Source organism: Muntiacus reevesi, chromosome 8, assembly GCF_963930625.1.
Source record: "Muntiacus reevesi chromosome 8, mMunRee1.1, whole genome shotgun sequence".
Lineage (NCBI taxonomy): Eukaryota > Metazoa > Chordata > Mammalia > Artiodactyla > Cervidae > Muntiacus > Muntiacus reevesi.
The window spans coordinates 15,800,212-15,827,212 of record NC_089256.1 but is presented as its reverse complement, the minus strand read 5'-3'; the positions used below and the strand labels follow the sequence as shown (position 1 = coordinate 15,827,212).

General features: G+C 39.5%; 1 protein-coding gene across 6 annotated transcripts; it reads left to right on the top strand.

Moving 5' to 3' along the window:
* Nucleotides 1-2,309: 2,309 nt before the first annotated feature.
* CDV3 (CDV3 homolog) lies at nucleotides 2,310-16,057 on the top strand. Of its 6 annotated transcripts, none has more exons than XM_065942178.1 (5): nucleotides 2,310-2,953; nucleotides 3,644-3,720; nucleotides 11,918-12,069; nucleotides 12,591-12,744; nucleotides 13,686-16,057. In XM_065942178.1, the coding sequence occupies exons 1-5, from the start codon at nucleotides 2,714-2,716 to the stop codon at nucleotides 13,834-13,836; spliced, it is 774 nt and encodes a 257-aa protein (XP_065798250.1). In that variant the 5' UTR covers nucleotides 2,310-2,713; the 3' UTR covers nucleotides 13,837-16,057. The 6 variants fall into 6 exon arrangements, with proteins under 6 accessions (XP_065798250.1, XP_065798252.1, XP_065798249.1 ...); XM_065942177.1 differs by having other exon boundaries at nucleotides 2,312-2,953; nucleotides 12,585-12,744; XM_065942179.1 differs by having other exon boundaries at nucleotides 2,315-2,953; nucleotides 12,585-12,744; nucleotides 14,146-16,057.
* The last annotated feature ends 10,944 nt before the right edge of the window (nucleotides 16,058-27,001 follow it).

The following is a 27,001-nucleotide window of genomic DNA, read 5'->3' as shown; positions in this document are numbered from 1 at the left end:
TTAGAAGATGTGCTGAAATACCTGGTAATGGTTCAAGTTCTCACCACTATTCAACAATCCACCCACCAAGTACAAATGAAGGTCTGTTTTGCTTTAAAGATGGTGAAGCTCCAAACATCATGAGAGCAATGAATGGTGCTTCATGATGAGGGGTGGGGTGAAGATAAGGGGGAGGTTTCAAGGCTCTGTGTAACACATTGGAGGAGGGAGCACAGGAGATTTAAGAGGAAAATCTGGTATGAATATATGCTGTCAGTCTCAGGTCAGGGGATTCAATGAGGGGGAGACTAGATTCCTGGAGGAGAGAATTAACCATAGATAATGACACAACCACAAAGACCCTAGTCTCTCTATTGGCCTGACCTGAGTCTTTTACATATGATCAAGTTTGGGGAACATGCCATCAATCACTGGAAGATGTAGTGGGGAATTTTGCTGCAGCTGCAGTTCCTTCTCTGCTTTTTCCCATCATTAATTCCTTCAAGACACACAGATACATTGATGGAGATCTAAGAAAGAGAGGGCTAAATTTCATTTATTCACATCTAGATCTTTTCTTGTAGATTAGAAGGGAGTTGAAGGCAGGAATGACAAGTTACTTTGCCTAGAATACAACACATTGCCTTAAATATAACGAAATAGGTGTTTCACAGGTGAGGAAAGAAAGAACAAAAGGAAGGAAGGGATGGGGGAGGAAGGAGGGAAAGAAGGGAAGAAAAATTTGATCAGAGATGTTAAGGAAGGTAAGGGAGAGGCAATACTAAACTTGGCTTGCATCACAAGAAGACGCCTAGTGTCACAGAAGGAAGTTACCTAGAGACCCATCCAGGTAGTCAGTATAGGGAATTAAACATAAGCTTGCTATTGGCCAAGGCCAGCTCCTTGATTTGCTTCTTTGACATATTCTGGATTTAGTACTTTAATAGTAGAGGTGAAGGGGGTGTAGGGGAGACAGACTTTAACAGAAAAACTGTAAAGGAAAAGACAAGTACCTCCATGTATTGGCTGTGCTCTATCTACCCTACAAGGCTACTAACATAACTCTGAGTCATTTCCTCAGTGGTTGTGTCTTTAGACGGAAGTGGAAAGCTTAGCATCTTTTATTAGACCGACTTTTTCATATGGGAGGATTCATTTCATCCTCAACTCCCAGAAGGTACTTAAATGGTACAACCACATACAGTCTGGGCACATTTGGTCCTCACTTCTATATATGCCATTCCTTTCCTCTTATCACGGATAAAAAAGATAGATTACAGCCATCATCTCATCAGGGTAGGGGTTATTATTTACATGTAAAATTATTTATAGCATCTAATGTATATTAGAAACTGCCTGTCAATGCAGGAGACATGAGAGACACAGGTTCGATCCCTGGAGAAGGAAATGGCAACCCACTCCAGTATTCTTGCCTGGAGAGTTACAATGACAGAGGAGCCTGGCAGCTACAGTCCATGCAGTCACAGAGTCAGACACGACTGAAGCGACTTAGCACAGCACAATATGTGTTAAGTACTGTGCTGGCGCCTAAGAGGTAATCTTTCCCCACATATCTTGCAAGAGCTAACATCTCCACTTTACAGATCAGGAGCTTGAGGGTCAGATTTAGCTTGACCTATTTCTAGATATCTCATAGAAAGTAGAATTCAGATAAAACCAATCTCCTTTCGACTACCTACTGGTTTATGTAGACCTTTTAGTAAATAAGAACTAAACTTCAAGCCCAAAGCACCTCATTTTCATAATAATCATCACCTATGAATAAAATGAATAGTTGCTAGACCAGAGAGGGTGAAAATACAGAGGCCAGCAGAGCAGACGATACCATCTTTATATAGCTAGCTTAGCACAGGGCCTTTCAGTCTCACTGAAGTTCAAACCACTACAAGGCCACAGTTTGCGGCTGACTAGCAGACACACGTGTACCCTACGCATGCGCCTAGAACGGACCTACCCACCCCTTCGATCGGACCTCTTTAGCCAAGTCACCAACAAGCCCTCTAAATGCCCGCCCTCAAGGCTAAACCCTCGACCAATCAGGAGGCAAAAGCCATCATGTACGTCACTTATTTAGCATATACCCTCTCCCCGCCCCCAAGCCACAGCCCCGCCCCGTCTGAGGCAGGGATTGTCGCCTAAGCGGTTCGTCCTGGCACCTGATTGGCTCCCTTGCCAGCTCCGCCTCCGTCTCCTCTCACCGCCCTCCCCTCCCCGCTCCCACAGTGGCGGGCGGAGCTAAGTACGCAGGCGCGGGCGCTGCCTCTCTTTTCTGGTGGCCCGCCCTCCTTCCTCCCCCTCCCTCCCCTCCCCACCCCCTGTCCCCTCCTCTCCCGGCCTGCGTGCTCGCGTCTTCCTCCTGCACTCGCCGCCGCTAACCCAGCACTCTCGCCGGAGCCTCTGGCCCGCGGGTTCCTTTTTCCCTCCAGCTGTGGAGCGGGCGGGATCCTGCACTGCGATCGCGGCAGCAGCTCCAGCCCGGGCGGGCTCGGGCGGAGGCAGCGGCACGCGAGCCCCTAGGAGGACCGTACCACCGTCCGCCAGCAGGCGGGGGGGGCCGGTCGCCCCGCTGCACACGCCTCAGCGACCCCGAGGGACTGAGGCGTCGCCGCGCCTGGGAGCTTGAGCGCCGAGCCGGCCTCGACCCCGAGCTCGGAGCCCCGACGGGCCGCGCCCGCCGCCGGCCCCACCCATCCGGGCCAAGGAGGCCGCGGCCATGGCTGAGACGGAGGAGCGGAGCCTAGATAACTTCTTCGCCAAGAGAGATAAAAAGAAGAAGAAGGAGCGGAGCAACCGGGCGGCGAGCGCAGCGAGCGCGGCGGGCGGCGCTGGCGGGAGCAGCGGAGCCACGGGCGCGGCGGGCGGTGGGGCGGGCGCAGGGACCCGGCCGGGAGATAGCGGGACCGCGGGCGTGGGGGCCACTGGCCCTGGGGCCGCCACCAAGGTTGTGACAAAGGTGAGGGGCCGGGGAGTTAGGGCTCGGGCCGCGCTCTTGCGCCCATGTGCCCGCCCCCGCCTGCCTGCCTGAGGAAGCGGCCGGGGCCGGCCGGCGGGCTGACGGGCACGGAGGCTGCCACGTGACGCGGGCTTCCCACGGCGGGCCGCCTCGCGTTCCCCGCCGGACCACAGCGGCCCAGCTCCCGACCCTCGTCGCCTGGCTCGGGCTAGCACGCAGGCAGGCGGCGGCACCCTCCCGGGGAATCGGCCCGGGTCGGAAGTACATCTATCGGGTGACGTCTACTCTGAGTAATTTAGCGTCCTGATTTCAGCCTAGTAGTGTGAACTGAATTTTCTAACAATCACATTTGCAGCAGATCTAATTGGCTCGACTTGGTCTGGAAACCTGTAAAAGAAAAGTCTCATACAAGATTGAGGTAGACGTTTAGTTGTGGGCTTACTATGGACTTCATCCGACGTTTCCTGGTTGCTTTTAAAGTAACAAGTCTCATGAAGGAACCGGGTGGAAGTAACAAAGTTTAGTCACGTTTGTCCTCAAGCCTAGTAGCCTTGGGATTGAGCAAGGGCTTTGGCCAGAAAACGAGTCCACACTTTAGGTTCCAACCACTTTATCCCTTAATAGTCTGATGGTTGTTTTAGTTGTGTTTTAAAAATAGCTTTAATTGACTACCTGGTACTTGTTTTACAGGAGGAAGATGAGTGGAAAGAATTTGAGCAAAAAGAGGTTGATTACAGCGGTCTAAGAGTTCAAGCAATGCAAATAAGGTATGGTTTGGTTACAGATAACGTTTATGTCACCCACCGGATAAATACTGTATGTTTGGGGTTTTTTTGTCCCAAAACAGCATCACAGTACTCTTGTGCTTTAGGTATGCTTATTACGACTAATGGATTGAGTCTATTCCTCCTCTGTGTTGGCAGCCCTTTTATATGCCAGTCAAATTAGCTGCCAGTTCTAAAATCCTGTGAGAGCTTGCCTACTTCGAATCTTGGTTAGGCCTTTTTGAGACAGCTAAAATGGATTTTGTGCTTTCAGAATTTTTGCTTTTATTATTGGTGGGTTGAACTTAGCTTTTGTCTCAAAAGATAACATGGGTGGTTGTATTTGAAGCATAGTTACAGGGAAATACAGATTTTACCTATTCAACTTGTGTAATCAGCACGGAAGTCAAGAAAGGAAATATTACTGGTAGAGAAGAAAGCCCCCTTCCTAACCTCTTGTAGTCATTGTTTTAACCCCCAAATAACCACTCTCCTAACACTGTAGATTAATTTTCCCTAGAAATTTATAGAAATGGAATCATAGTCTAAGCATAAAGTTTTAAAAAAACAGTAATTCCTGAAAATTACATTGATTGGTTTAGAAGATTTGAAATTAACACGTTTTATCAAATCCAGTCTATGGTAGTCACATGAACTTTAGATTCATGTAAATAAATGTCATGTTTTTGAAGATTTCATGAAGAGAAAATCCATTGGCTTAGATTAAAAACCGTTTATTCCCAGTTTCAAGAAGCAAGTGATCCTAGGGAATTACCTCAGTGCTCTCACTAGTAGGGGCCCAGGTTCTTTTACTGGTTGGGGAACTAGTCCTGCATACCATGCAGTGTGGCCAAAAAAGAAGTGACCCTGATGCACTGCCTTCCAGATTGAAGTTTGTGATTTATATTTACTCGTGACCACCTGGCACAGTGGAGGAAATAACTTTTCCTTAACAGAATACTGTTCTTTGACCTCACTCAGTTAAGCTCAGTCGCTCAGTCGTGTCCGACTTTGCGACCCCATGGACTGCAGGCTTCCCTATCTATCACCAACTCCTGGAGCTTGCTCAAACTCATGTCCATCAGGTCAGTGATGCCATCCAGACATCTTATCCTCTGTTGTTCCCTTCTCCTGCCTTTACTCTTTACCAGTATCAGAATCTTTTTCAGTGAGTCAGTTCTTCACATCAGGTGGCCACAGTATTGGAGTTTCAGCATCAGTCCTTCCAATGAAGGACTCACTAGATGGTAATGTTTATAATATTAAATAACTTGTTTAAAAAGCAGGGCTAATATTTATGACATTTGTTGAATACTTACCACAGCTAGGCATTCATGTCCTAGGTGCTTTCAAGTTGTTGCAAAGTGAAACCTGATTGACAGTGGGAAACTTAGGGAATAGTTTCTGTAAATTTGAAATACCTTCCTGGTGGTGTGAAGTAGAGGTGATAAGATTGGAGGTTTATTCCCAACCACTTTTTGGCTTCCTTTGTGTGTTAGATGTTTTTGAAGAGGTATATATTTAGAAAATAATCCAATTTCTTTCTCCTGGCGCTTAGCTTTTATAAATGGGGAGGAGGGATGTGGAGTTGTTATTTGTGGTAGTGGAAGCGCCTGTGTGTTGGGTTCCTGTGTTCTGTGGTAGAGTAGGCTTTTGCTCTGCCTTTCCTGATTGCCAGGCCATGAAATTTGTGTTCTCAAAGACTCGATTACTGAGCAAGAGCAGCACTTTCTGAAGGAAGAGATTTCAAGTTCATTGAATGTTAGAAGTTGATGTTGTTATACAGGATATTTAAACTACCATCTATTTTTGTCATTGACTATATATCCCATATCCATTCACGGTTATTTTTCTTTATTTTTGGCTACTCCTGAGGTGGTGGAACATTACTTAAATCACCTGTCTTTCACTTTTGCCAGAGGCGTAATTAAATCTCAGTTAGTGTGAGCATTGAGGTTTGTTTGACCCAAAATAGAGCAGCTTTTATACTGCATTTTACATTTTTAGCATCTAGTCATGGCCACTTAGTGGCCATGCAGAGGTCTTTCTCTTAGCTGCTAACATTGAAAAACATACCTTCTTCCTGAAGGAAGCTGCTTTTGTGGATCCTTAGTCATTATGGAGTCTGGGGTGTATCTCTGTTGCCTTCATAAATCTATAGAAGGGAATGTAAGTTTCCAGGAAAAGCTTGAGAATGAGAAGCTTTCATAATAATAATGAGGTTTCATAATAATAACTGAAAAGTTTTAACTTTATACTGAATTTGGGGCTTCTCAGGTGGCTCAGTAGTAAAGAATCCTCCTGCCAATGCAGAGAAGGGGATTCAGTCCCTAGGTGGGGAAGATGACCTGGAGAAGGAAATGGCAACCCATTCCAGTAGGAGTGGAAATCCCCAGGGAAAGACACATTGGTTCAATAGAATGGAAAGTAGGTTACTCACACAAATAGGATGTAGTTGATAATAGAGCAAAAACATGGACTTAGGGAAGGACAAAGCTGGGCCTGCAGCGTAGCCCTGCTGCTTATGTGTGACCTTGGGCGAGTTACTTTACTTGTGAATGTTCTTATCTGCAGAATTGAGATGACTGCTCAGATTTGTTGTGAGGATTTTGAACAGGATGTTCATAATATATCCGCTTGGTTCATGTTAATCAACTTCTCTGTTTAGTGGATAGAGTGATTTACTGTTGGAAATTTTGCTGTTTAGCCATGAAGCATCTGCTTTATAATTCCAATATTTGAAGGAGTCGTGGAGACACTTTATGACTAAAGCCCTAGGCTGGTGAGTCAGTGGGCTTTCCAGATTGCTCAGTGGTTAAGAATCTGCCAACACAGGAGATGCTGGGTCAGTCTCTATCGGGAAGATCCCCTAGAGAAGGACCCACTCCAGTATTCTTGCCTGAAGAATCCCATGGCCAGAGGAGCCTGACAGGCTACAATCCATAGGGTCACAAGGAGTTGAATGTGACTGAGCACACATGCACGCTGGTGAGTCAGTTCATTATGGACTTAATAGTAGAACATGCCATTTCAGGTTGGCAATAGTATAATCATACAAACAAAAATCCTCAGAATTGCTGGAGTTCTTGAATGATTGTTTTCTATGGCTTGATCTTACCTTTTGGGCTGAAGCCCTTGGAAGGAAAGAGAAATGAAATATCTCTCTCCTCGGATATTGAAGGGGGGTGGTTATGCCTTTAATTTGTCATCTTTTCTATCCGTGAGAGAGGCAGCCTTTCAATATGGGACAAGAGAAAATGAAACTTTAGAAATTGACTTAAAATATCTTGAAATTCTGTCTGTAGTCTTTTTTTCCTTCTAACTTTTTGTGTTGAAAAATTGCAAACCACAGAAAAGTTGCAAGAATAGTAGAATAAGTACCCTTATACTTTTGCCTGAGGTCTACCAATCATTTTTGCCACATTTGCTTTCTATTTAGTTAGCTGCATGCAGTCTTAAAAGTTCTTGGCACTAGTCATAATAAGTTAGCATGCTCAACCTTTGTTGAAGTTAAGTGCAATTGAAAGAGGGGAAGTTTTCAGCAGTGGCAGACATACTGTGTTAACATTCTAACTCACATTTACCAACTAGCTCAAGATTTAAGTACCAGGAGTAGTAGGTGGTCACGTGTCAAGTTTTGTGTCTAAGTTAATAAATCTTATTCAGGATTGCATCATTGTTTACAGACAGGTTCTGAGAGAGAAGCCACTGAGATGAAAAGAAACAGCATGGTGCTTAAGCTTAGATTATTAATTGATAATAGAACCTATAGGCCTTTCCCATCATTAAAATGGATTTGAGGGAGAAAGATTTCATTTACTACTTGTTACTAAATGGTGAGCATTTGTCATGTTTCAGTAACATGAGCCCAGTGGTTGTCTAGAAATCTTTGGACAGCTAGACTTAAACCAGTTAGGTAGAACTAGTTAAGTTGTCCTTTGAAGAGAAGAAATTACTTCAGCATCCAATCTGGATTCATTGTAGAAAATATTTGATGTCCGGGCATTGATTGTTAGGTCTTGGAGTTGTAAAAAACAACAACAACAACAACAGCTCACGCTCAGCTGAACACCTGTGGGTCGTTTCAGTGATTTGTAGAGGCTGTGGATGGAGCCCAGGAGAGAGATGCTTAGATCTGCCATGAAGGGGCCTAGAAAGGGTCCTTGGATGGGGTACAGTGACATTTTAAGCTGCCAGGCATGACACGCCAGGCGGTTTACTGTCTCCCCAGTTTACTGTCATGGAAGTGGTTGCATAAAACCAGTGGAGGTGCCCATTATTACTGGCAAAAGTGCAGTCAAGTCTGGATTTTGTGTTAGCTACTTTAGTGTTGGAAGACAGGAGATAGGATGCTTAAATTATGTAATGTCCCTTGAGATAAGGAGGTAAAAATATTATGTTTTTTTATAAATATACTGCTGTAGCATTGGTGATCCTGATCAGTCTTACTTCAAAAAAGTGAGTTTCTCAAATCTGAAAATATAGAAAATTTTCGTATCATATTTCAGAGCTATAAAGACAATAAAATGAAGTGAGAGGCAGCCTGAAAGAATATGGGCTCTGGAGTCCCACTGACTTGACCCTGCTACCTTGTAGCCCTGGGGAAGGTCCTTTAAGTATCTGAATATGAGTTTCCTCATATGTACAGTGGGTCTTCTCCCCATCTTTGTTATTTCGAGGTTTAGCTTTATAAAGTGGGTATAACACTGCCTGGCATAGTATAGAGATACTAAGTAAATACTCCTTTTTCTAGCATTATCATTCCTCCTACCCCACCAATAGGGCCGTGTAGACGAAAGCATATTTAAGACAAGTATACTTCAAGTTGTGATGATGAATTTATAGTGGCATTGTAGTTTTTAAAGCATCAAATTTAGCTGATGAGAAGCTGTATACTGGGTTAAATGTTAAATTTTAGCCTAGCTGTCTTCTGTGGAAATAATTCTTTGTAACATGTTTTTTGTTCTTTGACATTTGGAGGTTTGACATTTTCTGAAATACGTAAGTATGAAAGAGTAATACGATATTTAAAATTATTTTTGTTCTGCTGTTGGTACTGTGGCATTTCGGCAAGGCTCTTAGCATCTCTGGGCCTTATTTCCCTCTTGAATGAAGTGTCTCAACTAGACAATTTCCAGTGTTAAGTTTAGCTAACATTTCAGAATCTTATGAAGCCAAAATACTAAGTTGTCTTGTGCCTATTATCAATATAAAATCCCTCTAATGAAAATATATCACTTATTTTCTAGTGTAGTTTATACTCTGGAGGTATTTAGGATTTGTGGGGTTTTTTTAAAATTCATTTCTGTCACTTGTCTCTGAGAGCGAAAAAAGTGATGAAGACTCTCAGCATTCTATCATACTAAATTGGAATTTTTCTTTTTTTTTTTTTTTTTGCAGATTAGGAAAACAATGTTTTTGGTTTTTAGAACATTTGAAAAGTAAAGCAGCATAAAGAAATATTGAAGGGGTGATCAGTGTTAACATTTTTTTGGCTTTCAGTTTATTACAAGCTGATAATTTTGGAATTTAAATTATTAATCACAAAATATTAAAATAAGGAAATCGCTATTTTAAAGTTTTATATATATATGTGAACAATTGTGATTCAGTGCATGAAAAACCATTTCAAAATGTAACTGACCAAATGAAAGCCATCATAGATTGGGGGGATATTAGAGTATAAAGTGCCATAAAATCACTTAAATCTTTGTGAGCGTTTTATATCCCCATCTGGCATGGATTGGGTTGCTAGGACATTACTAACTACTTAGTCATTATAGCTAAGTGAATAACACCTGTGCTTTTATTAATAGCCCAAATTACATTATAGTGTAATTTACATAGGTATGGGTTCAAAAGTGGTTAACTTTTTTTAAAAAACTTTTTTTGGGACAATTTTGACACTTGAGTACCACTGTTAGACTCCTCGATAAACTATGACATTCATACTCTTACCTATTCATTCTGCTTAAAAGCTTTAGGAAGGTCATACTGCTTGGTATCCATTTTAAAAGAATGTTTTCTTGTTGCATTTTTGTTTTTTCCAAATGCTATATTTTTTTCCTGTTAAAGGAATGTGATGCTTTTATGAAAACTCAGATATTAAAAAAGCATGTAATAGCAAGTACTGACGGCACTTACTCTGTGCCAAGCATTGTTCTGAGTGCTTTATGTCTGTTAATCAGTCTTCATAATGGAGTTGTTATCCACAGTTTTACACATGAGGAGACTGAGGCATACAGAAGTTAGGTGCCGTCTTTACTCTTTCTGGCTGGTAAATGGCAGAGTCTGCATGTATTGAACAAGCAGTTTGGCCTTAGAATCTGCTCCTAACTGCATGAAGAAAATAAAATCATGCATTCTAGCACCCACTTTTTAACATTTAGCTAAAAAATCATTCTAGATGTCTTTATTTATATTAGGTACATAGATTTTGTTTTAGTATATTGTTTATATGAAATGATTATTATTTCCATGTTAGTATAAGCCTAAAACATTATTTTAAATGACTGCATGGAATTCTACTACATGTTATCAACAAGGAAAATTGAAGGCTGGCTTAGCCATACTCTGCACCCTTTTTTCCTCTCAAACCATAGTCTTAAAGTAAAATCTTGCTGTAAATGCAAATTGAAGGTAAGTTCATTCCACTTTCCTTCCTGTTGCCACCCTCGGCCTCTAAATTCTGCAGTTACCTCTGGTTGGTGGGCAGTGTTGCATGATACCATTGTCTCATTGTGTCATTAAAGGAGACCATTAGCAATTCAAGAAATTTGTCGTATAGTCAGAACTTATTTTAATAGACATAGAAGGCTAACACCCTTAGATATCATTTTACAAAAGCCAAGAGAAGCCCTTATGTTCCCCAAGGTCACAGTTGGTAGGGGTCATGTGCACATTGTTATGACCATCATGGGTCAGCCATCAAAAAGAGAAAATGCCCGAAAGAGTGGAAGGTCAAGGACAGTATGTTTTTTTAATAGAGGAAAGGATAGTTAGATTGATGGTGGAGATTGATAAGCTGAAGACCTAGGAAACACCACTAGTGTCATGGAAAATAATCCAGGGAAAAGGTGGTGTCTGTGCCAGATGCATCATCTGCAGGGACAAAGGAAGTTTGACTTGGCAGTTATCTTTGTGCTGTCAAGCCAGTGGAATAGAAAGACAAGCTATATGTACTTGTTAATTTAGCACATTCAGGTTTACATAACACAGTAATAAGTAATCTAACACAAGGAGACATCATCAAAGATACCTTGGAGAGATTATACACTTCTGACTCAAGTCAGTTCAAGAATAGAAAAATTAAAAAGAGGCATTAAATAGAATCTTAGAATGGTATGTCACCACTGAGGATGTATTTTGCATTTGTAATCACTAGCAAGCCAAAGACTTGAGTTCTTGTATTCTATTTAAATGGGTGAGACATCTCTGTTATTGGGAACCAGTTCTGTGTATTCCCTATGTCTGGATAGTAGAGACTGATGCTAAACACTAACTTGTTTTCCTCTGTTGGAATGTCAATTAATTTTGAGAGTATTTTGTTACATGTACTAAATAAAGGATTAGCAAATGAAATTAGACAACTTTTAAAAACAGGTCATTTGATCTGAATTGATATGAAAATATGCTTACTATAAATGGCTGTTTGTACACTTTGGTTCCAGAAAAAAATCTAGTAATTGTACTTTTGATTCTTTTTCTCTACATGTCAGGTTAGATAGACCTTTCTTCCCTGCCTCAGTAGGGACTCCTATAAGTAATCAGTGTAGATTGTTATAAGTTGATGTGTTAGTACGTTAAATATTTCTAGATGTTCTTGACTGTATGTAGTTTGCAAAAAGGGAAATGGAGACTGTCAGTGGTTTTATGAACTTTTCCAGTGATGAATTCTTGCACATGAAGTTAAATTGAGGCCCCAATGCATAAAATAAAATTCCCTGTTTCTTCCTTTCCCTTAAAAAAAAAAAAAAAAAAAGATGAGCTTGGCATTGGGCTTGAAGAGGCTTAAGTACCTTCTCCAGAGTCACAGATCAGTATTGATAAAACTAAGGATTTGGACTGAAAGATTTTCCACCTGAAAACTGGACTGCTCAGGTGCTTAATTTTTTTCAGTATCCCTCATGAGGCCTATCCCCCAGGACACAAACAAAAAACTTGTTTCTGTAATTGAATTCATGTACTTATTTTCCAATAGTGAAAAGGAAGAAGATGAAGTTGAAAAAAGAGAAGATCCAAGTGATAATTGGGAAGAAGGTGGAGGTGGAGGTGGTGGTGGTGGTGTAGAAAAATCTTCAGGCCCTTGGAATAAAACTGCTCCGGTACAAGCACCTCCTGCTCCAGTAGTTGGTAATCTTAATATTTCATTTTCATAAAGATGTGTTATTTGTCTAATTTTATAGGCAGTCAGCTTTCAACTAAATGCATGTTTGCAGTAAGTGAGTAGGGTCTTCTTTCAGTTGCTAGGAGAGAGAGATTTGTGTCTGATATAAACATGTTCATATCCTCAGTAAAGGAATTTGGAAGTTAAGGCTGTAGGCTGCTTAAGTCTTAGAGTAATCCTATAGTGATCCTATAGCTTGCCAGACATGTTCAAGGTTTTGGGATTGTTTGGTTTTTTGTTTTTGACAGCTGACTAAGTACCCACCTTTTTTTTTTCCCTTTTCCCATTTTACTCAGTCTGAAGAATGAGTTCTCAGAAGGGGAATATCTCGGATAATTTTCTTTCTTTCTGTTGTTCAGAGACCTTTAATGCAAATAAATATTGGTTTTTTCCTATAATTGTTAAATGATCAAGAATTCAGGAGTAGCTTGTTAAAATGCCAGGCACTGAGTGGTTTCTCTAAACTGTTACGAAACGTCAGTTACAGAAACCCCAGAACCGACAATGACTAGTGGAGTGTATAGGCCTCCTGGAGCCAGGTTGACCACAACAAGGAAAGCACCACAAGGACCACCGGAAATCTATAGTGACACGCAGTTCCCATCCCTGCAGTCCACTGCCAAGCATGTAGAAAGCCGGAAGTAAGTATTCTCAATATTTTGTTTTGAAACCTTTTGCCTTGGCCAGAAAATGGGGTGTTTTAATAAGTATTAGGTACATTATTGCTGTTTCAATGTTCCTTATGTTATATATAGACTAGAGAAATCAGCAGTATTTTATTGTATTCCCAGTTAATGTGAATAGATGAAAGATGTTGACATATATATATCAAATACTAAAAATAATCTCATTTCAACAAGTACTTAAATGAATGCTACCTGGAGTTAAATGACCACATATGGGACATCCACATCTTATATAGGGACATGATTTTTTCTTTTAAGTAAATAAAATAGGAATGTAAATGACATAATATGGAATTGTTAGGGAGTGGCTTTTAAATTAAATCTTAGCCTTTTTGCCTCTTTGAGGGCACAACTGACTTGAATCTAAACCTCTGACCTTGCTCTGTCCTACACACAAGGCACTGATTCACCACACTCATCTTTATCTGATCCATTCTCATAAAGTAGAAGTGCAGAGAAGTCTTTGATAATGAGTAAAACTTTACTTGAATGAGAAAATTGTTGCCCTTACTTGCATATAAAAGAAAGAGATGTATTGTCCTTTTTTTGCTAAGAGTAAAAGTGAGTCTTAGAAGGATTCACCATGCCATTAGACAGCTTTTTAACTTTGCAGTTGTCTTGAAGTTGGTCCCAGAACAGGATTTCAGTTAATAATATTTGGTAGAATTGCTACCACAGAAAATATGACCATAGAGCTTCAGTACAGTATTCTATATTTTCTGTTCAATTGAAGCCTTAAAAATGATTTTGATAAGGATTTTACACACCAGTTTCCCCCTCCTATCCCTTCCTCAAGATTTTTCCAAGGGGTGGCTTTTTTATTTTAATTCAAGAAAGAATATTTTCAGAGCCTAGTGAAGAAGAAATATTTACTGATTACATTTCTTTTCCCTTAGGGATAAAGAAATGGAGAAGAGCTTTGAAGTAGTAAAACACAAAACTAGAGGTAGGGATGAGTTTTCAAAAAACCAGGTCCTTAAACTTCAGCTAGACAACCAGTATGCTGTGCTTGAGAATCAGAAAAGCAGCCACACACAGTACAATTAAGGAATGGTGTTTGCTAACCCTTCTAAGGTAACTTAACCACAGCTAACCACCACGGACAGCCATCCATCTGATCTCTGCTGGATCTACAGCTGATGCAGACCGCTTGGTATACGTGACTGACCATGTTGCACTATGAAAGTTTAAGTGTTACAACTGCTCTTTATGTGTATTGGCTTTAGGGGGGTTTTCATAGTTATATTAATGTTCAAACTAGATTCAGCAGTGTTCTTTCATAATTACTCTGCGAGTACGAAAAAAAAAAATCAAAAACTGCAGCCAGTGGTCATATCAAAATCTTTTTATGTTCAGATACTGAGCCTTCGTAAGGGTTGACTACCTCAGATTTGCTGCACTCATTGTGGACTTCATGTGGATCACAACTTCTGGATAAGAAGGTTACAGCTATTAAGTGTTGATGTGAAACTTGAAACCAGCTCTACTGGATTCCTATCAGAAATCCTGCAGAAAGTCAGCCATCTGGGTTCTGATCTGCTGTAAAAGATGAAGATTTAAGTGACCTTAATTAACCTGTCCTGTGCCCCATCTATAAGGAATACTCTGAGGTGGACTGTGGCTGGTTTAGTCTTCCTGGAACATGCCGCTCTCAAAAGAACTGATGTGCTTGGATAATCTGTAGGGCTCTGACTTATAATTTAAAACTTTGAGTTGTATTCTGAGGTAACCACAAATTAAATTCAACCAAACTTGGATCACCAAGTGGGGAAAGGGGTAGGAGGGAAGAATCTTATTTCTTTTAGTAATTTTTTATTTGGGTAATGTTTTTCTGTGTTCCATATTAAGGCTTTTTTTTTTTTTTTTTCTTTTTTGCTATCACTTGGAATAGTTCTTTGACAGAGCATATTGCTTAGCTCAGTAACCTGAAGTATACATTGGAATTGTGAAATGTCTCATGAATTTGCCAATCCCTAGAGTGGAACCAAATGGCCTTTAATGTAAAGGGCAGTAAATGCAGGGGGCTCTACTTCAGGTGCTGCTAAAGCCTCCTCTAATCAGGTCTAAATTGTATAGTAAATTGGTGGAAAGACTTTGTTTAGTTTCTGCTCAGGCCAAGGGAATCACTGTCCTATCCTTACAAATTTAAAGCAGTAAGAGCAGAACCTCAACCTGAAACACACTTAAGTTTCACAGATCTTGCATGATCTTTGACAAGAATTCCAGATGCACTTGTGCCCAAACATTTAAGGTGTTAGGTATTCTGTAGATGCAGTGATTGTCCCAGCCTAGCTTTGGTATCAACCTTCTGGTGTGTCTTTAAGTTGGTCATTTGGAGCGTCAGGGGCGAAAGACAGGTGATGTAGCACTTCTGTTTTTAATAATTACAGCTTAAACTATCCAGTAATTTTTAGTCCTGAAAAGGGACACCAGGACGCTACCCAGGATTACTGAGAAGTCTTTCCATCTAATGAGATAGTCTCGTAATTTCCTAGTTTTGTATCTTCAGTATAAATATTTCAAAGTGGCATGTGACCACTTGATGCAGAGTCTGGGTTTCTCTATAATAAAATCCCTTTGCCAAATGTAGGAGTTGCAGACTTGCTACTGGCAAGAGTGAAGCAAATGGGTGAGTAAAACTATCCTGTTGTGGGAGCATTTTCCTCTAGGAGTTGAGTCTTGATAAAAGTGTCAATGCAGGAATCCCACTCCTGAGAGCTAGCAGAGTTACCTGGTGGGACCTGCAAACTGTATCTGGGCAATAATGGTGGCGTTACTTGAGGCGGCAGGCAGGATGCCTGTTCTCTGATGTGCTTGGGTGAGTAGCTGAGCCAGCCAAGGGGGGGCTGGATGAGTGAGAAACAAAGGATTCTTGGTTAATCTGAAGACTTCATTTGGGAACCAAAAATCTTTTAACAAATAATCTCTTGAACCTTGAGCCACATATTTCCCCTGAAAAGTGCATTTTTTCCAGCAAAATTTTGTTGGGGATTATGTTATTGAGGAACAGAGATGAATATATGGAAAAGTTATTTAATGGCATAGAAATCTAAAGACCTGCAAGGAGACTTAAAAATCCCAACCCTTGTTACAACTTTTTAAAACATTGTGGAATTATCAAAGTGCACATGAATCAAGTTTTAATATGCTGTATGATGGGTGGATGAGGCTGTCCATTGTACCATTTCTTTCTTTGAATTCTCAGGCATGGTTTGGCAGTGCAAAAACTATGTGTCATTAACAAATTCAATAAAAGTAAATATATGGATTTTGGAGTCTGGTTTTTGCTCAACTGGTAACTTATCCTCTATCTTTGCAAATGGAGGATTGATGACATTCCTAGTTTGCTCTGGGAGGATGATAATCTCATCCTGAGTGACCTTCCCATTTGAGAAATGTTTGTTTTTAATGTTAAAAAAACCAGGCCTGGAATGAAATTGTGAAGCTGTGATGAATATTCTTTTCCAAGGTAAAAACTGAGATACACACTTGTCTTCATTGCTGTATTAAGCTTTGTTGTCTTAGACCGTGGCAAGGGAATCTACACTATCTACTGTATCTACTATGTAAACTAAAGATTTGAGGCCTTATCCTCAGAAGCTTACAAATTTCTCGAATGAGAAATTTCAGAATTTAGTCTGAATTATAGTCCCTACTAGGCTTCCCTGGTAGTTCAAATAAAGGATCCACCTGCAATGCAGTAGACCCTGATTCAATTCCTAGGTTGGAAAGTTCCCCTAGAGAAGGGATAGGCTACCCACGCCAGTATTCTTGGGTTTCTTTGATGGCTCAGACAATAAATCTGCCTGCAATGTGGGAGACATGGGTTGGAGACCTGGGTTCAATCCCTGGGTTAGGAAGATCCTCTGGAGAAGGCCATTGAAACCCATGTCAGTCTTCTTGCCTGGGGAATCCCACATGGACAGAGGAGCGTGGTGAGCTGCAGACCATGGGGTCAAAGTCAGACATGACTGAGCGACTAAGCACAGCATAGCACATGTGTCCCTAAATTTCTAAACAATAGAGAAAGTATATTTTAAGTAATTTTTTGAAACACCAAAAGTCAAATACAAGTATTTGAACTATTCATTTTGAAATGTAAGTATATGTATTTTTTTCAAGCCTAAAACTCATTTGTTTAGTAATTGAATTATGTACCTGTTAATGTTCCTCATCCATTTCACCCATTTCCATATGCCCATCTTCCTCTGGCAAATACAAGCTCGAAGTTCTGTTACTTTTTTTTCTTTTTTTAATTCCACCTATAAGTGGAATCATTACTTGTCTGACTTATTTCACTAAGCATAATGCCCTCCAAGTTCATCCACATTGCTGATGGCAAATTTTCTTTCTTTTTTATGGTTGAGTATGTGGGCTTCCCAGGTGGCTCAGTGGTAAAGACTCCACCTGCCAATGTAGGAGACAGGAAACGGAGGTTCAATCCCTGGATCTGGCAGGCAGACTCTGGGGTGGGACATGGCAACCCACTCCAGTATTATTGCCTGGGAAATCCCATGGACAGAGGAGCATGGCAGGCTGCAGTCCATGGGGTCACAAAGAGTCAGACACAACTTAATGACTAAACAATTATTCTATATATGTAATACATTTTTTCATGTGTATGTTGATGGACACAGGTTGCTTCCTGTTACAGTAGCTTGGCTATTGTAAATAATGCTGCATTGAACATAGAGATGCATGTGTCTTCAATTTAGAGATTTTTTCTTTTCTTGGATAAACACCCAGGAGTGGTATTGCTGGGTTGTGCAGCAGTTTTTTTTTTAATTTTTTGATAAATAGCCACACAGTTTTCCATAGTGGTTGCACAGATTTACATTCCCACAAATAGCATAAGGGTTCCCTTTTCTCCACATCCTTGAGAACACTTACTTTTTGTCTTTACAATAATGGCCATTTTGGCAAGTGTGAGGTGATATTGTGGCTTTGGTTTACATATGTTTCCCTGATTAATACTGATGAACATCCTTTCATGTGTCTGGCTACCTGTATGACTTCAGTGGCAAAATGTCTTCTCAGGTCCTCTGTCTATTTGAAGTTTTTTTTTTTTTTTTTTTTGGTCCTGCCGCACAGCATGTGGGATCTTAGTTCCCCAACTGGGAATCAAAACCTTGCTCCCTACAGTGGAAGCATGAAGCCTTAACCACTGGACCACCAGGAAAGTCCTTGTATGAGTTAAATTTGGACATTAACATGACTGATTCATGTCACTGTATGACAAAAACCACTACAATATTGTAATCAGCCTCCAATTAAATTAATTTTTTAGAAATTTGGACATTAAGCACTTACCAGATATATCCTTTGCAAATACCTTCTCCCATTCAGTAGGTGGCCTTTTCATTTTGTTGTTAGTTTCCTTCACTGTGCAAATGAGTTAAAGCTTTTTAGGTTGATGTAGTCTCATTTTTTTTGTTTCTTTTGCCTGAGGAGACATCAAACAAATGGAGAAAAAGGGGAGGCAACAGCAGAGTTTATTTTCTTGGGCTCCAAAGTCACAGCAGATGGTGACTGCAGCCCTAAAAAGACACTTGCTCCTTGAAAGAAAAGCTGTGACAAACCTAAACAGTGTATTAAAAAGCAGGGACATCACTTTGCCAACAAAGATCCATATAGTCAAAATTATGGTTTCTCTAGTAATCATGTATGGATGTGAGAGTTGGTCATAAAGAAGGTTGAGTGCTGAAGGAATGATGCTTTCGAATTGTGGTGCAGAAGACTTAAGTCCCTTGGACTGCAAGGAGATAAAACCCAGTCAATCCTAAAGGAAATCAACCCTGAATATTCATTAGAAGAACTGAAGCTGAGGCTCCCAATACTTCAGCTACCTGTTGTGAAGAGATTCTGGAAGAGACTTTTCTATTGGAAAAGACTGATGCTGGGCAAGATTGAGGGCAGGAGAAGAAAGGGGTGACAGGATGAGATGGTTGAATGGCATCACCAACTCGGTGGACAAACTCCAGGAGATAGTGGAAGACAGGGTAGCCTGGCATGCTGCAGCCCATGGGGTCACAAAGAGTTGGACACAGCTTTGCAGCTGAACAATAGAGAAAAAAAGAGTATGGTCCCTATGTTTTTTCTTTTAGAAGTTTTATGGTTTCAGGTCTTACATTTAAATCTTTAATCCATTTTGAGTTTATTTTTGTGTATGGTGTGAGTAAGTAGTCCAGTTTCTTTTCCAGGTAGCTGTTCAGTTTCCCAAATCATTTATTAAAGAGGCTGTCTTTTTTCTGTTGTATGTCCCTTATCATAGATATAAGTGTGGGTTTGTTTCTGATTCTTTTCCATTGATCTATGTATGTTTTTATGCCAGTACCATGCTGTTTTGATTATTATAACTTTGTAGTATACTTTGAAATCAGGGATCATGTTACCTCCAGCTTTGCTCTTTCTCAAGATTGTTTTGCCTATTTGGTGTTTATGGAAATTTTAGAATTATTCTAGTCCTATGAAGAATGTTGTTGTTTAGTTGCCAAATCATGCCTCCTTGCAAACCCATAGACTGCAGCATACTAGGCTTCCCTTTCCCTCACCACCTCCCAGAGTTTGCCCAAGTTCATGTCCATTGAATTGGTGATGACATCCAACCATCTTACCCTCTGTCCCCTCTTTTTCTGCCTTCAATCGTTGCCCACATCAAGGTCTTTTCCAAAAAGTCAGCTGTTTGCATCAAGTGGCTAAAGAATTGGAGCTTCAGCATCAGCCCTTCCAATGAGTATTCAGGGTTGATTTCCTTTAAGGTTGACCGGTTTTGATCTCCTTGCTGTCCAAAGGACTCTCAAGAGTCTTTTCCAACGCCACAGTTCAAAAGCATCAATGCTTCAACGTTCTGCCTTCTTTATGGTTCAGCTCTCACATCCATACATCACTGCTGGAAAGACCATAGCCTTGACTATATGGCCCTTTGTCAGCAAAGTGATGTCTATGCTTTATAACATACTGTCTAGGTTTGTTAGTGTTTTCATGCCAAGAAGCAATCATCTAATTTCATGACTGCTGCAGCCACCTTTGGCAGTGATTTTAGAGCATAAGAAGAGGAAATTGTCATTACTTCCACCTTTTTTCCTTCTATTTGTCATGAACTGATGGACTGGATGCCATGATCTTAGTTTAATATTGAATTTTAAGCCAGCTTTTTCACTCTCCTCAACAAAATGCTCTTAAGTTCCTCTTCACTTTGTGCCATTAGAGTGGTATCATCCACATATATCTGAGGTTGTTATTTCTTCTGGCAATTTTGATTTCAGCTGTAACTCATCCAGCCCAGCATTTCTCAAGATATACTCTGCATATAAGTTAAATAAACAGGGTAAAAATAAACATCATTGTGGAAAATATCAGGATTGCATGAATAGGGATTGCATTGAATCTGTAGAGTATGGTCATTTTAACAAAATTCTTCAGTCCATGAGCACCATACATCTTTCCATTTGTTAGTGTCGTCAATTTCATTCATCACTGAGTACAGGTCTTTCACCTTAGTTAGATTTATTCTTTGTATTACTTTTGATGAGAGTGTAAACAGAATTTTTCTTTCTGATAGTATATAGAAATGCAGTAGATTTCTGTATATTAATTTTGTATCCTGCAACTTTACTGAATTCACTGGTAAGTTCTAATAGTTTTTTTGATGGCATCTTTAGGATTTTATTGGGCTTCCCTGTTAGCTCAGTTGGTAGAGAATCTGCCCTGCAGTACAGGAGACTGGCGTTCAATTCCTGGGTCAGGAAGATCCCCTGGAGAAGCAAATGTCAAACCACTCCCATCTTCTTGGCTGGAAAATCCCATGAAAGAGAAACCTGGTGAGCTGCAGTCCATGGGGTCACAAAGAGTTGGGCACAACTGAGCCACTAACATTTTCACTTAGGATCTTGTATATATTAGGATCATGTCATCTGCAAACAGTGACAGCATTACTTCATCCTTTGAATTTCTTTTATTTTTCTCATCTGATTGTTGTTACTAGGACTTACAATACTATATTGAATAGAAGCAGTGAGAGTGGCACTACTATTCAACAGAGTTTTGGAAGTCCTGGCCGCAGCAGTCAGGGAAGAAAAAGAAATAAAAGGAATCCAGACTGGAAGAGAAGTAACTCTCACTGTTTGAAGATGACATAATCCTCTACATAGAAAACCCTAAATATGCCACCAGAAAATTAGAGCTAATCAATAAATAATCATGATGGTGTGATCACTCCCCTAGAGCCAGACATCCTGGAATATGAAGTCAAGTGGGCCTTAGAAAGCATCACTACGGACAAAGCTAGTGGAGGTGATGGAATCCCACTTGAGCTATTTCAAATCCTGAAAGATGATGCTGTGAAAGTGCTGCACTCAATATGCCAGCAAATTTGGAAAACTTAGCAGTGGCCGCAGGACTGGAAAAGGTCAGTTTTCATTCCAATCCCAAAGAAAAGCAATCCTAAAGAATGCTCAAACTACCACACTGTTGCACTCATCTCACATGCTAGCAAAGTAATGCTCAAAATTCTCCAAGCCAGATTTCAGCAATACATGAATCATAAACTTCCAGATATTCAAGCTGGTTTTAGAAAAGGCAGAGGAACCAGAGATCAAATTGCCAACATCTGCTGGATCATAGAAAAAGCAAGAGAGTACCAGAAAAACATCTTTCTGCTTTATTGACTATGCCAAAGCCTTTGACTGTGTGAATCACAATAAACTGTGGAAAATTCTGAAAGAGATGGGAATACCAGACAATCTGACCTGCCTCTGGAGAAACCTGTATGCAGATCAAGAAGCAACAGTTAGAACTGGACACGGAACAACAGACTGGTTCCAAATAGGAAAAGGAGTACGTCAAGGCTGCATATTGTCACCCTGCTTATTTAACTTATATGCGGAGTACATCATGAGAAACACGGGGCTGGATGAAGCACAAGCTGGAATAAAGATTGCCAGGAAGAATATCAGTAACCTCAGATATGCAGATGACACCACCCTTATGGCAGAAAGTGAAGAGGAGCTAAAAAACCTCTTGATGAAAGTGAAGGAGGAGAGTGAAAAAGTTGGCTTAAGCTCAACATTCAGAAAACTAAGATCATGGCATCTGGTCCTATCACTTCATGGGAAATAGATGGGGAAACTGGAAACAGTGTCAGACTTTATTTTGGGGGGCTCCAAAATCACTGTGGATGCTGATTGCAGCCATGAAATTAAAAGACGCTTACTCCTTGGAAGGAAAGTTTTGACCAACCTGGATAGCATATTAAAAAGCAGAGACATCACTTTGCCAACAAAGGTCTGTCTAGTCAAGGCTGTGGTTTTTCCAGTAGTCGTGTATGGATGTGAGAGTTGGATGGTGAAGAAAGGTAAGCGCTGAAGAATGATGCTTTTGAACTGTGGTGTTGGAGAAGATTCTTGAGAGTCCTTTGGACTGCAAGAAGATCCAAACAATCCATCCTAAAGGAGATCAGTCCTGGATGTTCATTGGAAGAACTGATGTTGAAGCTGAAACTCCAATACTTTGGCTACTTCATTTGAGAAGTTGACTCATTGGAAAAGGCCCTAATGCTGGGAAGGATTGGGTGCAGGAGAAGAAGGGGGTGACAGAGGATGAGATGGCTGGATGGCATCACTGACTCAATGGACATGGGTTTGGGTAGACTCCGGGAGTTGGTCATGAACAGGGAGGCCTGGCTTGCTGTGTTTCATGGGATCACAAAGAGTCGGACACAACTGAATGACTGAACTGAACTGAATCAATAAATATGGTAAAGTTGCAGGATACAAAATTAATACACAGAAATCCCTTGCATTCCTATACACCAATAATGAAAAATCTGAAAGAGAAATTAAGGAAACAATCCCTTTCATCACTGCAATGAAAAGAATAAAATACTTAGGAATGAATTTACCTAAAGAAACAAAAGACTTGTATACAGAAAAGTATAAACACTGATGAAAGAAATCACAGATGATGCAAATAGATGGAGAAACATACCATGTTCTTGGATTGGAAGAATCAATGTAGTGAAAATGAGTATACTTCCAAAAGCAATGTATAGATTCAACACAATCCCTATCAAACTACCAATGTTATTTTTCATAGAAATAGAATAAATAATTTCAAAATTTGTATGGAAACACAAAAGACCCTGAATAACCAAAGCAATCTTGAGAAAGAAGAATGGAACTGGAAGAATCAACCTGTCTGACTTCAGACTATACTGCAAAGCTACAGTCATCAAGACAGTATGGTACTGGCACAAAGACAGAAATATAGATCAATGGAACAAAATAGAAAGTCCAGAGATAAATCCATTCACCTATGGACACCTTATCTTTGACAAAGGAGGCAAAAATATACAATGGAGAAAAGATAGTGTCCATTGTATATGTATGGGAAAACTGGTCAATTACATGTAAAGGAATGAAACTAAAACACTTACTAACACCATACACAAAAATAAACTCAAAATGGATTAAAGATCTAAATATAAGACCAGAAACTATAAAACTCTTAGAGGAAAACATAAGCAGAACACTCTTCGAAATAAATCACAGCAAGATCCTGTATGACTAACCTCACTGAGTAATGGAAATAAAACTAAACAAATGGGATCTAAGTTTAAAAGCTTTTGCACAACAAAGGAAACTATAAGCAAGGCAAAATAATAGCTCTCAGAATGGGAGAAATAATAGCAAAGGAAACAGTTGACAATTAATCTCTAAAATATACAAGCAGCTTATGCAGCTCAATACCAGAATAACGAACAACCCAATCAAAAAGTGGGCCAAAGACCTAAACAGACATTTCTCCAAAGAAGACATACAGATGGCTAATAAGTGAAAATATGCTCAACATCACTCATTAGAGAAATGCAAATCAAAACCACAATAAGGTAACATCTCACACCAGTCAGAATGACCATCATCAAAAAGTCTACAAACAATTAATGATGGAGAGGGTGTGGAGGAAAGGGAACCCTCTTACACTGTTGGTGGGAGTGCAAACCACAACAGCCACTATGAGAACAGTGTGGAGATTCCTTAAAAAACTGGGAGTAGAATTGCCATATGACCCAGCAATCTCACTGCTGGGCATACACCCCTAGGAAACCAGAATTGAAAAAGACATATGTACCCCAATGTTCACTGCAGCACTATTTACAATAGCTAGGACATGGAAGCAACCTAGATGTCCATCGACAGATTAGGAAAGTTATGGTATGTATACACAATGAAATATCATTCAGCTATAAAAAGAAACACATTTAAGTCAGTTCTAATGAGGTGGATGAACCTGGAGCCTATTATACAGAGGGAAGTAAGTCAGAAAGAGAAAGACAAATACTATATATTAACACATGTATATGGAATTTAGAAAGATGGTACCAACGATCCTATATGCAGGGCAGCAAAGGAGGCAGATGTAAAGAACAGACTTTTGGACTCAGTGGGAGAAGGTGAGGGTGGGATGATTTGAGAGAGTAACATTGAAATTATACATTATCATATGTAAAATAGTTAACCAGTGCAAGTTTGATGCATGAAGCAGGGCACCCAAAACCAGTGCTCTGGGACAACCCAAAGGGATAGGTTGGGGAGGGAGGTGGGAAGGGGTTTGGGGATGAGGGGGGGACGGACACAGGTATACCTGTGGCCAATTCATCTTGTTATACGGCAAAAACCATCACAATATTGTAACGTAATTATCCTCCAATTAAAATAAATTTTAAGAAAAGTGAGAGTGAGCAGCCTTGTTTTGTTCCTGATCTTAGAGGAAACGCTTTTAGCTTTTTACAGTATGTTAGCTGTGGACTTGTCATATATGACTTATTATATTGAGGTGTGTCCCTCTATACCAACTTTGTTGAGAATTTTTAAATTATAAATGGATTTTGAATCTTGTCAAAAGCTTTTCTGAATCTATTAAGATGATCATGATTTTTCTTTCTGATTTTTTTTTTAAGTATTTTATTTGGCTGTGGCAGGTCTCAGTTACAGCGTGCAGGATCTTCAATCTTTTTTGCAGCATGCAGGATGTTTTAGTTGTGGCATGTGGGATCTAGTTCCCTGACCAAGGATTGAACCCAATCCCCATGCACTGGGAGCATGGAGTCTTAGCCACTGGACCACCAAGGATGTTCCCTCTTCAGTTTGTTAATATGGTGTGTCACACTAATTGATTTGGGAATATTGAACCATCCTTGCATCACTGGGATAAATCTCACTTAATCATGGTGTATGATCCTTTTAATGTATTGTTGGATTTAGTTTGCTAATATTTTGTTGGGTATTTTTACATCTGTATTTATCAATGATATTGGCCTGTAATTTTCTTGTTTTCATGATATCTTTTGTTTTGGTATCAGGGTTTTGTTGGCTTTGTAGAATGAGTTTGGAAGCGTTCCTTTCTCTGTACCTTCTGGAGTTTGAGAAGTGTAGGTGTTAACTCCTTAACTGTTTGGTAGAATTCAGCTGTAAGTTTGTGGGCTTTTGTTGGAAGTTTTTTTTAAATACTGACTCAATTTCCATTCCTGTTAATTAGTCCGTTCATGTTTTCTATTCCTTTCTGATTCAGTTTTGGAAGACTGTACATTTCTAGGAATTTCTTCTAAGTTTTCCAGTTTATTGACATAAATGTTCACAGTATTCTCATGATCTTGTGTTTCTGTGGCATTGGTTGTAACTTCTCTATTTTCATTTTTGATTTTCACTTATTGGGGCCCTCTCTCTTCCTTGATTAATCTGGATAAAAATTTATGAATTTTATTTGTCTTTTCAAAGAACCAACTCTTGGTTTTAGTGATTTTTTTTATTGTATTTTCAGTCTCTCTTTCATTTATTTCTGCTCTGATCTTTATTTCTTCCCTTCTACTTTGGGTTTTGTTTTTCTAGTTACTTTAGGTGTAAGGTTGTTTATTGGAGATTTTTCTTGTTTTCTGAGGCTTCTGTTACTATCAACTTTCCTCTTAGAACAGCTTTTGCTGTGTCCCATACATTTTTGTTTCATTATGTTTTCTTTACTTTTTTTTTTTTTTCTTTTTATTAGTTGGAGGCTAATCACTTCACAACATTTCAGTGGGTTTTGTCATTATGTTTTCATTAGTCTCCATGTATTTATTTCCCCTTTGAGTTTTTCAGTGATCTATTTGTTGTTTAGTAGCTTATTGTTTAGCCTCCGTGTGTTCATTTTTTTGGTAGTTTTTTCTTGTAATTTCCAGTCTCATGACATTATGGTTGAAAAATACACATCTGTTAAGTCCATCTGGCCTAATATATCATTTAAGGCCAGTGTTTATTGATTTTATACCTGGATGATTTGTCCATTTATGTGAGGAGAGGAAGGAGTTTAAGTTCCTTACTATGTGTTACTGTCAATTTCTCCCTTTATATCTATTAATATTTGTTGTATTTATTGTGATACTCCTATGTTGGGTTTATGTATATTTACAATTATTATATCTTCTTGAATTTACAATTGTTATATCTTCTTGGATTGATCTCTTGATCCTTATGTAATGTCCTTCTTTTTGTCTCTTGTTTTAAAATCTATTTTGTCTGATATAAGTATTTCTGCCCTGGCTTTCTATTCATTTCCATTTATATGGAATACCTTTCCCCGTCCCCTCACTTTCAATCTGTTGTGTCTTTAGACCTAAAGTGAGTCTCTTATAGGCTACACATAAATGGGTCTGGTCTTTGTATCCATTCAGCCACTGTCTTTTAGTCCATTTACATTTAAAGTAATTATTGATAAGTATGTACTTATTGCCATTTTGTTAATTATTTTCTGGTTGTTTTTATAGTTCTTTTTGGTTCCTTTTTTTGTTCTCTTCCCTTGTGATTCGATAACTCTCTTTAGTGTTATATTTGGTTTCCTCTCTTGTGTGTGCATCTATTGTAGATTTTGATTTGTGGTTAATATGAGGTTTATACTAATACATATATATATATATATATATATATGCTGTGTATTAATATAAATATGTATATGTATTAATATATATGTGTGTAATATGTATATATGATTATTATAAGCTGATAACTTAAGTTTGAACATATTTTGACAGCCCTGCATTTTTACTCTCCCATATTTAATGCTTTTGACAACATATTTGCATCTTTTTGTTTTATGTATCCCTTGTCTATACTTGTGGGCATAGGTGATTTTACTACTTTTGTCATAGAACCCTCCTAGTAGCTTCATAAGTGATTATGAAGTT

Bases quoted from the DNA above. Each gene is read 5' to 3' on its own strand.
- CDV3 (XM_065942177.1), top strand. From the start codon at position 2,714: ATGGCTGAGACGGAGGAGCGGAGCCTAGATAACTTCTTCGCCAAGAGA. The intron at 3,721-11,917 runs GTATGGTTTGGT...ATTTTCCAATAG, and splicing joins GTTCAAGCAATGCAAATAAG to TGAAAAGGAAGAAGATGAAG. The intron at 12,070-12,584 runs GTAATCTTAATA...ACGAAACGTCAG, and splicing joins ACCTCCTGCTCCAGTAGTTG to TTACAGAAACCCCAGAACCG.